Source organism: Microcaecilia unicolor, chromosome 1, assembly GCF_901765095.1.
Source record: "Microcaecilia unicolor chromosome 1, aMicUni1.1, whole genome shotgun sequence".
Lineage (NCBI taxonomy): Eukaryota > Metazoa > Chordata > Amphibia > Gymnophiona > Siphonopidae > Microcaecilia > Microcaecilia unicolor.
The window spans coordinates 41,878,664-41,892,572 of record NC_044031.1 but is presented as its reverse complement, the minus strand read 5'-3'; the positions used below and the strand labels follow the sequence as shown (position 1 = coordinate 41,892,572).

General features: G+C 44.9%; 1 protein-coding gene across 30 annotated transcripts in view; it reads left to right on the top strand.

Annotated features, from left to right (window-relative positions):
* The window catches only part of LOC115465572 (trichohyalin-like), a 79,321-nt gene that overhangs the window by 18,361 nt on the left and 47,051 nt on the right, over window positions 1-13,909 (top strand). For all 30 annotated transcript variants that reach the window (XM_030196194.1, XM_030196213.1, XM_030196132.1 and 27 more), the window contains exons 2-4: window positions 2,087-2,213; window positions 3,570-3,683; window positions 10,321-10,407. In XM_030196194.1, coding sequence (XP_030052054.1) covers window positions 2,087-2,213; window positions 3,570-3,683; window positions 10,321-10,407 — 328 coding nt within the window. The remainder of the gene's footprint in view (window positions 1-2,086; window positions 2,214-3,569; window positions 3,684-10,320; window positions 10,408-13,909) is intronic.

Sequence of the window (13,909 nt, the reverse complement as noted above, 5' to 3'; positions counted from 1 at the left end):
GCAGCCGAGTTTTAATCCACATCCTTGCCATCAGAACAGGCAGCCCTTTTGAAATGACAAGCAGGCATCTGTCTCTGTAACCCGAGCTCCCTCCAATCCTTGCTCTTCCCAATGATGGAGCGCCGGGCCACTCCTTAGCTCCAATTGGGGTATGACTGTCCCTGTTCATCGAAGAGTGGGCTTGCATTACCACGGAGCAGTGGGTCCTAGACATTATTTGAGATTGCTACAAATTAGAGTTTGCCTCTCCCGTTGCAGATTTTTTAATTGGAATCTTAGTGCGGGAACTCATGCAAGCTGGCAGTGATTTGCTCTACTCTGTGATCATTACTGAACTTAGGAGCCGTGGTACTGGTTTCTCCCAGGGAGTGGCGGATGGTTTGTTACTCTATTTATTTTGTGGTTCCCAAAAAGAAAGAGGGCATGTTCTGCCCAAGTCTCGATCTCAAAAGTCAAGTTTCTGAAGGTGCGCCTCTTTTGCATGGAAACTGTGAGGTCAGTTCTGGCAGCGGTACAGCCCAGCGAGTTTCTCATGGCCTTAGATCTCAAGGAGGTGTATGTACACATCCTCATTTGGCCGCCTCATCGAAAGTTTCTATGCTTTGTCATGCTCGGGTAGCACTTTCAATTTCAAGCATGCCCTTTGGTCTTGCCACAGCACCTCGGACATTTTCCAAGGTCATGGTCATAGTGACTGCCTTTCTGCATCAGCAGGGAATCCAAGTGCACCCCTATCTGAATGACTGGTTTATAAGGGCTTCTTTAGTTCAGGAGAGCAGTCAGGCCACTTCTCAGGTCGTCTCTCTGTTGTTGTCATTGGGGTGGGTCATCATCGTACCCAAAAGTCAGTTGATGCCCATGCAGGTGCTAGAGTATCTGGGAGTTCGATTAGACACCACCCTTGGCAGGGGTTTCTTACCGGACCAGCGGCAAGTCAAGCTACAGATTCAGGTCTGTCTACTTCTTTGATCTCCCTCTTCTTGGGTCTGGGATTTTGTTCCTATTCTAGTGTTGATGGCTGCAACCTTGGACGTAGTTCCATGGACCCAAGCTCACATCTACCCTTTACAGCAGTCCCTGTTGTGTTGCTGGTCACCTGTTTCCCAAAATTACGATGGAACACTGGGCTATTAACCATTAGCTTGGCCTCTTCTTGTACTCCTTCCTTCTCCCCTACCCTACCTTGGCTTATTGTCTTGTGTTTTCTCACTTTCCTATTTATATATTGTAGTTCATCTGATTTCTCTTTTGCATTGTTTATTGTAAACCGCTATGATGGCTTGTACCCTTGGTGGTATATAAAGAAACTTGAAACTTGAGTGTACCACTTTATTGGTGTTTAAAGCAGCACTTACCAGCAACAGCAGAATTGTAAGCAAACCATACCATTATGCTGTCATTTTGTTCACACATTTTATTTTTTATATATCATATGCAAAAAATTAGAGAGAAGAAGGGTAGACCAATGTTCTTGGTGTTTTGTGCTTTGTTGTTAAGGGGCTACTTCTGCTTTTTCTTTTTAGTATTGCTTTAAAGCCTGGGAAAAACCAAGATTTAATTTCTGTGAATTTGGGGATTTGTAATGTTTGACAATTTTTTAAATATATATTTTTTTTAATTTTGTTTATTTGTGGGGGAAGGGATTAGTGATTTTTTTTTAATGCTTCTTTTGGGGTCATTCCTTAATTTCACATCACAGTACAGAAAATTGGAGTGAAAAAAACAAGCTCTCTCTGTATCACCTGACTTTGTATTATGGAAAAAGGTAATTGGCGTTCAGTAAACCATGTCCTGGCAAATACAAGGGACTGGAGGAGGGGTGTAGGCCCATGATTGCTCTTGTGAACCATCTGAGATTCTAAGGTTACTGAAGGTTGTTTATTCACATTTCAGGGAGGTTTTGGTGTGAAAAAGTAAACAGCCACTTCCTCATAAAGACATGGTTAGCTGTGGGAGTTGTACCTGGTTCCATGCACTGGAAGGCCCATTTTCCAGGACCAACCTATCTTTTTGTTTTTCCAGTACCCTCCCTAGTGTTTTCAATGCCAGTAGTGTTCAGTCCTGGTTATAGTGTTTCTTGTTCCAGATGTTGGTGACATTTGAGGACGTTGCAGTTTATTTCTCAGAGGAGGAGTGGAAGGTGTTAGAAGATGGACAGAAAGAGCTGTATAAGGACGTGATGAAGGAGAATTATGAGTCTCTGACGTTACTGGGTAAAGATGAACGTACTCTCATTCCTAAGAAAAATGAAACTTACTGAGTTTCCTGCAGAGCAAGCACAAGGTTTCTGTATGTGCTTGGTGGGGGGTAAATATTTCCACATATAACTGGAATCCTTCTCCCAGCCTTGCTGGACTTTCTCCATGTGATCCTTCTCCACTAACTTCCCCCTTCTCCCTCATAACTACTTTGCTCCATCACTGCATTGGGTTCTCTGTGTGCGTGACTGCAGGGTTATGAGCTCTATAGCCCTAAGGTTGCAAACTGGCTCCGTATTTTCAGGATGGGCCAGATGTCACGACATGTATGATTTCTATTAGAAAATTTAAGGCTACAAGTTCATTATAAGCAAGGGATAAAAACCAAGGCTTGATCAACTTGTTCTGAAAATCTGGAGCGTGATGGCAACCCCGGGCTTGATATAATAAGCTGTGTATTTGAATGGTGGGCTAAGATTCACCATAGAGGGTTCTAACACATGAACTAAAAACCTTTTACTCATGATTGGTGAACTAATAGCATGTAAATTACCACACCTTTAAATAATATACATTGATTCTGACACACGGACTAAAAACATTTTACTCATGATTCGGTAAACTAATAGCAAGTAAATTACCGCACCTTTAAATAGTATACATTGGCAGGAAAAAACATTGCATAGTCGGCAGTAGTTTTCTGCAACATGTCTTATTTCCTGTCAGTTTGTGAGGGGATTGTCTCAACACACTGAGAAAAAGAGACATTAGAACGAAATGGCTGGTATCTCTGACCCCTGTTCCCTACCCTCACCTGCATGAATTCCCTGGTGGGTTTCAGAATCCTTTGTCTCTCTACCCACCCCCAAGACTATCTGGTCCAAGGCACCCCATTTCAGGGAGGCCTTCGACCAGAGAGCCTCCATACAGCTGGACCACCCAACCACAAAACTGGTTCTTACCTGGACCTGGGAGGCATCCAATGGCGTCCTTCTCTCACTGCAGCCATCTTTTAAAATGGTGGCACCTGACCCCTACCACTGCATTGGAGCACACTGCTAGGGGTCAGTTCGCCAAATAAAGGCATTACTGCCACCGCTTGTAGCGTGTCCTGACACACTACTTGGTGTCGGGCACTGTCATTTTACAAGATGGCAGCAATGAAATAAGGATGCTCTTGAATGCCTCCCTCGATCAGGTAATTATTATTGGTCCAGCAGCATGGAAGCTCTCTGGTAAAGGGCCTCCATGATCTGGGGTGCCCTGGACTAGAAAGCCCTGGGGTAAAGGTGCTACTAGGCCATGGAAAGGGAGACTGAAGCTTCTTGATGACTGACGTGTTTTCTTCCACCAAATTTTTTCCACGGACAGGTTACCCGCTTGTCAAGCCAGATGTCCTATTGAGGCTGGAACGAGGAGAAGATCCTTGGGAGAAGAACTGGGGTCATCTTAGAAACACTGTGATCAGCAAAACATCCTGTACAGGTAAGTAAAAGTTAAATCCAGAATTACTCCCCCCCCCCCCCCCCCCCCCAAAAAAAAAATAAAAAAAAGAGGAAAAACCTGGGGAGCTATACCAAATAATTTTTCTCATTTTGTATTTATCAGGCATCATATTTGTGGAATGGACTCTCCTGATATATTAAATCCAATGTTTCCTACTCATTTAGGAAAAACATTAACAGGGCTATTTCAGAATATACAAAACTCTGTAAGCCACATTGAGCCTGCAAATAGGTGGGAAAATGTGGGATACAAATGCAATAAAGAAATATATTTGATTTTTTTTTTAATTGTTTTGCTGTCCTTGTTTTAGGATTTGTAAATTTTTTTTTTTTGGGGGGGGGGGTAGGATTTTAATTTATGGCTCTTCCTGATTGCAGTTTTTGTCTAGTGTTCTATCAATAGACCACCAGTATGGCAAGCAATTTTTCTTCCATGTCAGTGACTGATTGGTTCTCTTTTGCTTCTCCTTTTGACTAAGTATGATTACTTGTTGTCTTGTATTTATGCGTTTATTTTATTCTGTAAACTGCTCTGCTATTTCTTTATAAGGGTGGTATTTCAATTAAACTAAACTAAAACTGTTTTGGAAGGGAAACTGGATAAAGCATGTTAGTAGTTGTATGTTGTACTACTGTATGATACAAATTGAAGGCCAAACCAAAATTGGTCGTGGAACTCCTTTTTTTTTTTTTCTGCTCTTTTTCTTTCTTTTTATCTAGCCCAGTTGATCAGTTGGGGATTTACACTGTCTCCCCCTCCTCTTTCCTACTGCCCCCCAAACCAGTTGCTTGCTGAGAATTGTCGAGAGGACTAGGGAAATATTATTGTGGTTTTTGTGATTGTTTTAGCTTCTTGGGTGAAAGTCGAGGTTAGCTAAGTTTCTTTCTTTACCAATACCAAGCGAGTACAGGAAGTGTATTTGTTTTATGTTTTTATTCTTATTCTGTATCAATATACTTCTTATTTGTTTTTGCTAGACAAGTCTAGACAAATAGGTTATGTCCCCCCCCCCTTACCAGCAGATGGCGACAGAGCTAAATTCTTTGGCTTTTGTATATAAGCTGGTGCAACCTGGAAGTCCATCCATATTCTGTTTCTCTAGCAGATGGATAAACGTATGTATCCGTGGGTCTGCTTCCACAGTGGAGCCAAGGGCCAGGACCCAAGGGGTGAGAAGAGGCAAAAGTCAGGTATTGCTGATCTCCTCCCTCGTGGAGCCAGCCTTTTGGAGTCTCTATTCTGTAGCACTGAGTTCCCTTGGCCCTTGAGAAAGCAAACTGTTCAGTAGCTCTGGCTGCAGTGCTTACTAGCAGTAGTGGCAGCTGGCAAAGGGGTGAAAATGCAGTAGGGGAGGGTATGAGAAGCAGCAGATCCCAGTGCCTGGCAAAAGGTAAAGTGAATGGTGGTTACTTAGGTAGCTTTAGCCATTTTATTTGATACGAGCAGCTCTCCTGAGTTAATTTTGACATGGCAGCAGCTAGAGCCTCCCTCTGCCCTTTTAAATAGGGTAATTTCTGTGCAAGGAAGGCCCTTGGAGTCTTCCCAGCCTTAAATATATTTCCCTTGTCATCAAGCAGATGAATCTATTACGAGTGGGTTCTGTCCATCAACCAGCAGGGGGAGATAGAGAGCACTGAAAACCATAGTGCCTCTTGGCCAGCTAGCTCCATCTGCCTCTTCAGTATTCTCTATCTCCCCAGCAGGGTGGACACAGCTTATTCAGCTCCTTCAGAAAATCTACCTGGGGTGGCTCCTGTGCTGTTGCCAGTTGTAGCAGGGGTGTTGTGGCTGATGGTGCCCACATAAAGGCACATAGGTACGCCCTTTCCCTGCCTTACCTGACCCCCGATGTGGATGTAGACACATAGGCAAGCCCTGTCCCTGTCTTTGCCCACGCTGTGGATGCAGGCAAATAGGTTAGCCCTTTCCCTGCCTTTCCCACGCTACTGATCCTCCGGAGTGGAAAATTTGACCTCTTGCGCTGTTGCCTCTAACTTCCCTCACAGCGTTATAAAAAAAAAAAAAAAGTCACGTCGCACTGTAGCACTGCGATCCAAGAAAAGAGGTTTTTCTTCAGATTGTGCAGCGGATCGGAGCTCTGTGGACGAGAGGGTATTCGGGATCACCTGTACCTAGACGACTGGCTCATCAGAGCGGACTCTGCAGAAGAGAGTCATCATGTGACAGCCAGAGTGGTCTCAGTACGGCAATGTCTGGGCTGGGTCGTCAATATAGCCAAACGTCACCTGAACCCCTCTCAATCTCTAGAATATTTGGGGGTCCGGTTCGACATAGCCTAGTGCTTCGTTTTTCTACCCGAGCAAAGGCAGTGCAAGCTTCAGAACCAGGTCCGTCTGCTCCTGAGGATGCCTCGCCCGCGAGCTTGGGACATAGTCCAGCTGTTGGGGTCGATGACGGCCTTGGAAGTGGTGCCATGGGCGAGAGCGCACCTGAGACCTCTGCAGTGTTCCCTGCTTCAACGATGGTCTCCCATATCTCAGGATTACCAATGCAGACTCACGTGGCTCCCTGCGGCCCGGCTCAGTATGGAGTGGTGGCTCTCAGACATCATGCTGCGGCGAGGTATGCCGCTAGCGCTCCCCAATTGGTGCCTGGTAGTGACAGATGCCAGCCTGAAGGGCTGGGGTGCACATTGCCGGGGAAGGCATGCCCAGGGTCTCTGGACACCCGAGGAGTCGGAGTGGTCCATCAATCGCTTGGAGTTGAAAGCGATCTTTCAGGCACTTCTGGCCTTTCAATTGACCCTGGAAGGATTGGCTGTCAAGAGTTCTGTCGGACAGCAGTGGCCCAAATAAATCGGCAAGGAGGCACTCAGTTCATTGCACTAGCCGCGCAGGCCGTGCAGATTTGCCACTGGGCCGAGCTACATCTGCAGTTTCTGTCAGCAGCTCACATTGCAGGTCAGAGCAACGTGCAAGCCGATTATCTGAGCAGGAATCAAATCGACCCAGCGGAGTGGGAACTTGCAGACAAAGTATTCCTGCAGATCTGTGCCAAATGGGGGACGCCCGTAGCAGATCTTATGGCCTCAAGCACAAATGCCAAAGTCCCGTGCTTTTACAGCAGACGAAGAGATCCTCGCTCGGCGGGGTTGGATGCTTTGGCTCAACCCTGGCCTCAAGGCCTCCTGTATGTGTTCCCTCCGTGGCCCTTGATAGGGCGAGTTTTCCTGCGGATTTAGCTACATCAAGGAGAGGTGGTTCTCATTGCTCCGGATTGGCCCAGGAGGCCGTGGTATGCGGACCTCCGGCGGATGCTGGTGGAGGCTTCCCTGCCGTTACCTCTGGTACCGAACTTGTTGTCACAGGGCCCGGTGACCATGGAGGACGCCTGCCGCTTTGGTCTTACGGCATGGCTATTGAGAGGGCACAATTGAGAGACAAGGGATATTCCAGTAAAGTGATTTCCATTCTCCTTCAGGCTCGCAAGCGTTCCACTTCCGTGGCTTATGCCAGGATTTGGCGCCAATTTGAGGCGTGGTGTGTTTCTAAAGCAATTTCACCCATGCGGGCTACTGTCTCGCCGATACTTGACTTTTTGCAGGATGGTTTACAAAAAGGCTTGGCCTATAATTCCCTGCGTGTTCAAGTGGCAGCCTTAGCATGTTTTCGAGGGAAGGTCGCTGGCTTCTCTCCAGCTGCTTGCCCGGATGTGACACGGTTTCTTAGAGGGGTGCTTCGGCTCCGTCCTCCCATGTGGGCCCTGTGTCCGGCCTGGAACCTGGGGTTAGTTTTAAAGGCCCTTCAGTGTTCGCCCTTCGAGCTGCTTAGGCAAGCTTCGGAGAAGGATGTGACCTTAAAGACGGTCTTTTTGGTGGCCGTGACATCGGCGAGACGGGTATCTGAGCTCCAGGCGCTGTCCTGTCGAGGCCCATTTCTGCAGTTCGCAGAGTCCGGAGTAATGGTGCGTATGGTGCCTTCCTTCATGCCTAAGGTGGTTTCAGCGTTTCACCTAAACCAGCCTATTTTCCTGCCCTCCTTTTCTAAAGAAGAGTTTCCGGAAGCCTATGGGCAGTTGCACCTTCTGGATGTGCAAAGGGCTCTGTTGCAATATCTGCGCATGTCAAATACCTTCAGGACCTCTGACCATCCTTTTGTTCTTTTGTCAGGTCCGCGCAGAGGGTCTCCAGCGTCTAAGGCCGCTGTAGCCCGTTGGCTCAAAGAAGCTATCTTTTCAGCATATCTGTTATCTGGCCAGCCTCCGCCTGAAGCTTTTAAGGCACATTCCACAAGAGCGATTTCCTCTTCTTGGGCTGAAACTGGAGCACTCTCTCTTCAAGAGATATGTAGTGCAGCTACTTGGGCTTCGAAGCTTTCTTTTGCCCGACATTACAGGCTGGACGTGGCTGCCAGGAGAGACGCGCATTTTGGAGCACAAGTGCTGGCGCGTGGTGTGGCTTGTTCCCACCCTATCTAGGGATTGCTTTGATACATCCCACTCGTAATGGATTCATCTGCTTGATGACAAGAAAGGGAAAATTAGGTTCTTACCTTGGTAATTTTCTTTCCTTTAGTCATAGCAGATGAATCCATGAGCCCTCCCTCAGTGGTTCATTATGTGATTCATGTTACTTTTATGTTCAGTTTTTCCTGTAGATATGTTCCCTCATTGGGAGAAGTTGGAAAACAGTCTTCAGGATTTCTGTTCAGTTACAGGAGGATGAGTTCATTCCCTCCTTTGAATTATAGCTCCAGTTTTGGGGCGTTCATCCGCTGTGGGGAAAGTTCATGTTATTATGCTTTGCGGTGTGACACTGCTTTGGAAGCTTCAAATACTGAAGAGGCAGATGGAGCTAGCTGGCCATGAGGCACTATGGTTTTTCAGTGCTCTCTATCTCCCCCTGCTGGTTGATGGACACAACCCACTCGTAATGGATTCATCTGTTATGACTAAAGGAAAGAAAATTACCAAGGTAAGAACCTAATTTTCCCATATGCAACACTCTTTAACCGGCCAGGAATGGCTCCTGGTTGGTTAAATAGCGTTTAGTTGGCTAACCACTAATATTTATCTCCGCTGAATATTCACAGTTAGCGCATAGTGGCTAATCGTCTATATCACGCAATATAGCCGGTTAACGCCGATATTCAGCGCAGGGTTTAACAGTTAAATAGGGTGGCATAAATAGCAGTCTGGTCTTTAACCGCTAAGAACTTGGTTAGCGCTGAATATCGGGTTAACTGGTAAGTTCCAGTGGCCAAAAAGGAAACCGGATATTTAGTGCCGGTCACTGGAAAAAGTCCAGCATTGAATATCTGGGGTCAGCGCTGACTGTGGCACTTATGTGGGCTGCCTCCCGCCAGCTGAATATCGACCCCGATAAACCTTTGTTTTTTTTATTCAACCCAATCACACGTAGCCAGAATATGAAATGTACACTGAGTTTTGAAATTTCAAAAACGATTTCAAGTCTCCCAGGTTACCAGGATTTTCTTATTTATTTATTTATTTATTTATTTGTTATATTTGTACCCCGCGCTTTCCCACTCATGGCAGGCTCAATGCGGCTTACATGGGGCAATGGAGGGTTAAGTGACTTGCCCAGAGTCACAAGGAGCTGCCTGTACCGGGAATCGAACTCAGTTCCTCAGTTCCCCAGGACCAGAGTCCACCACCCTAACCACTAGGCCACTCCTCCACTGTTGCTACTATTTGAGATTCTACATGGAATGTTGCTATTCCACTAGCAACATTCCATGTAGAAGTCGGCCCTTGCAGATCACCAATGTGGCCGCGCAGGCTTCTGTTTCTGTGAGTCTGACGTCAGACTCACAGTAGCAGAAGCCTGCGCAGCCTTCTACATGGAATGTTGCTAGTGGAATAGCAACATTCCATGTAGAATCTCCAATAGTAGCAACATTCCATGTAGAATCTCCAATAGTATCTATTTTATTACATTTGTACCCCGCGCTTTCCCACTCATGGCAGGCTCAATGCGGCAGGCAATGGAGGGTTAAGTGACTTGCCCAGAGTCACAAGGAGCTGCCTGTGCCTGAAGTGGGAATCGAACTCAGTTCCTCAGTTCCCCAGGACCAAAGTCCACCACCCTAACCACTAGGCCTCCATTGCGCAGCCTTCTACACCAATGTGGCCGCACAGGCTTCTGTTTCTGTGAGTCTGACGTCCTGCACGTACCTGACTCACAGAAGCAGAAGCCTGCGCAGCCTTCTACATGGAATGTTGCTAGTGGAATAGCAACATTCCATGTAGAATCTCCAATAGTAGCAACATTCCATGTAGAATCTCCAATAGTAGCAACATTCCATGTAGAATCTCCAATAGTATCTATTTTATTACATTTGTACCCCGCGCTTTCCCACTCATGGCAGGCTCAATGCGGCTTACATGGGGCAATGGAGGGTTAAGTGACTTGCCCAGAGTCACAAGGAGCTGCCTGTGCCTGAAGTGGGAATCGAACTCAGTTCCTCAGTTCCCCAGGACCAAAGTCTACCACCCTAACCACTAGGCCACTCCTCCACTTTTATTTTTAAGCTCCACAACAAAAACAGCCACAACAGAGCAAATGTTCATTCATATACCAAGAGTTTCAAGATCTTTTCTCTTAAACTGTGAAATAATTGTTTTATTTATACAGGACCAGATGGAGACACTGAGCAGCAGACCACAGCCAGCCTCTTGGAGTCTTCCCTGCCACTGTTGCATAGGGCAGTATCTCCTGCCAGTAGGTGTTCATCAGATCATCTGTGATTTAAAAAAAAAAAACCAAAAACAGGCACTGTGCTCAGTACCTGTCCCTGTATTCAGTTAAAAAGCCCAGTCATGTATAGTCTTCTGAAGAGACGGGGGTAATTCACAAGCAAATAGAACTCGTCACAGCAAAGAAGTTAGAGTACATCCTATATACAAAATAAATTTTTTTTGTTAACATTCAAACAACTTCTAACCTTCACTAGTCCTCAAAAAGAAGAGATCCATTTCACAATTTACAGGACGAAAAGTATTATAATCCTCCTAGTCAGCAAAGCATAATATTTAAGTACAGTTTACTAGCAACCTAAATTAAAGGTAAGCCAGCTGCAGAAATTTCAGCAGGGGAAGTAGCTATATACAGTTCAGTAAATTTTGAGGACACAAAAGCTAACAAATGTTGAGGTTCATAAAAGATATACCGCATTCCCTGGAATTTAACTAGACATTTACAAGGGTAACAAAGAAAAATAATGCCCCTATCTTCAAAACTGCAGGTTTAAGCAACAGAAATTGACGCTTCCTCTTCTGGGTTTCCTTAGAGACATCCGGAAAAAGTTGAACTTTAGAGTTCATGAAGGTAGTATCCTTTGCACGGAAAAACAATTTAAGAAGCCAATCTTGATCAGGATCAAGTACACAAGTAACCAACAAAGTTGATACCACAGGGTCCGAATCAGACCTTTGCAGGAAATCTACTAAAGAATAATCTTCATTCAACCCAGTGTCTCTATATTTTAGAAACTTTTATAGACTATGCAGAGCAGAATTGTAAGTCACAGACCTCCGCGGTGACTCGTTTCATGAGAGCCAGACACGCACTTGGCTCGCCTTGCCTCCTCAGTGGTCTGTAAACTCATTTAACTTACTTATCTTAACTTTACTTCATGCTTTATGGTATATGATGATTATATTATCACTTTTATGTTTCAACAATTTTTGTTGATGACAGAGTCAAATACAAAAACAAAGATATAACATTCGCAAGGCAATCAAAATGTCACTAACATGGCCAAGCCGTCATCAGCCAAAGGTTTTAACCATTACCCCATCCCTACCCCCCCCCCCCCCCCCCCCCCCGTTCAACCAATTCAAGACCCAACAAATTATATACCCCACAACCAAGAAACATCATTTGCAGAACATATCGAGCTGTAAGCGTCAACAACCTGGTATTTTTTTTATAACTTTTACCGCACTACCTCCCCCACCCCCCATGATTATATCAAAACTTTTGTTTAAAAATATATATATAAATATTCATAGTACTTATCAAATTCAATTGAGAGACCACTGGCCGACATGCGGGATGTTTCGCATAAGCTGCGTCAGGGTCTGGTCCTCAATTTTTGCACACCAATTTAATTCAGCTGGTGTGCAAAGATTGAGAACCAGACCCTGACGCAGCTTATGCGAAACATCCTGCATGTCAGTGGTCTCTCAGTTGAATATCCACAGAATAATCTACGGTGAGGTACCAGAATACATGCTTGAATTGGTTGATTTACCACCTAGAAACAGAACCAGTTCATCGCAGTCTTATCTGAACTTACATTACCCAGACTACAATGGCTTAAAGTATAAATCGATTTACGCCTCAAACTTCACCTACATTGGCACTCAACTGTGGAACGCCTTACCCAAATTAACAAAAACTACCCAGAACTACCTAAACTTTAGGAAATCATTGAAAACAGTATTGTTCAAGAAGGCTTACTCCCCAGGTTCAACATAATCAGAATTATCCCTTACTACTATAAGATCCAATAGACTCTAATTACATCTTATCTTTCATATTTACTACTGATTAATTGTTGTTCATATCCTACTTCAATACCCATCGTTTAACTGTTATTTTTCTTATTCTGCTAAATATGAAAAATTGTACTTCTTGCATTGTAACTTACTACAATATTTTTGTAAGCCACTTTGAGCCTGCTATCAGTGGGAAAAGGTGGGATACAAATGTGATAAATATAAATACTATACAGACCAGTGAGGAGGCAAGGCGAGCCAAGAGTGTGTCTGACTCTTGTGAATCGAGTCACCACTGAGGTCTGTGACTGACAGTTCTGCTCTGCACAGTCTATAGAAGTTTCTAAAATATAGAGATGCTCGGTTGAATGAAGATTATTCCTGTTTGAGTATTGGCATGGGAGAGGGGGGCTGCCAGACGGGCATGGTAAGGACAGACCTGGAGACCATTGATTCCGTGGCTCTCCTGCTGTACGGTTCAGTGTGGGGGGTCACAACCACACTGTACTTCCTCTCCTAATGTAAATCAGCATCAACTGCAATAATAGTCAATAATACTGTGCCTGATTTTAGGGCCATTTTTCCATTTTTTTTTTTTTTTAACAGATACCTTATAGTTCAGTGCCTCCAAAATTATTTTTTTTTCTTTCACAAGAGACGTATAATCTGAGGCATATTGTAGTTGAGTAAATACAGTTACAGGGACTCTTTTGAGATCCCAATTAACAAGTGATCATATCTTTTAGAAAAAAATAAAGTTCACAAGAGCTATTGATACTAATCGCCACCTTTTTCAGTGTCAAGACTGAGACCAAGCATTTCATTATATTTTCATTCTTCAGTGTGGTCCCCTTGGAGCAGTTTTCGGGCACACTGTTAGATATGTACCTTTACATGTGCACGAAACGAGCTCTGCTGTCACCTGTACTGAACCTGCTCTTTGGTGGGCAGTGTATGTTTGTGTGTAAGGAAAGCTTGCAACAATAATAATACTGCCATTAATTTATAAAGCACTACTAGACATATGCAGTGGTGTCTTTTTGTGTGTGGATGTTTTGTTTTCTTATTGCTTTAATCTCAGTCCCTCTTTCATTTGTTCTTTTTGTTGAGTTCTCCTATTTTGTTCCAGGGTTGTCTTTCCAATTTGCATTTCTTCTCTTTCCCAATTTCTTCCCTTCCCTGTATTGATCTTTCCTTTTCAAAGTTTTCATCTTTTCTCTATTTCTTTCTCTCCTCTCATAGCTAGATTTCACTTCTTCTCTCACTCTTCTCAATCTGTCTTTTCACTTCTCATCTAAAGTTGTTTTTTTTTTTCATTCCCTCTCTTCTTCCCCTCCCCAGCTTTTCTATTGCCCCTCTATCCCTCACAGCTTCCTATTCCACCCACCTCCTAGTCCTCCATTTACACTCACTTTGGGCTCAGGCCCACCTGAAATCAGTGTTCTGTTGGCGTGGCTGGCGGGATCTGCAAACCTCACCAGCCGAAGACCTCTTTCCGGCAAAAAGAACATTTGGCTGCAGTGTCCCCAAGTCGCTGCTGCCCCACCCCTCGTGCATGCTTTGTTTGCACGCACGTACGGAGGCTGGCTGTGTCAGTCACACTGCTGCCAGGTGCACAGGATATAAGTGCTCTTTCTTCCAGGAGGAGGTCTTCGGCTGGCGGGGCTTGTGAATCCCCCACCAGCTCAGATATTTCTTTTGATTTGAAGGGGTGGGGGATG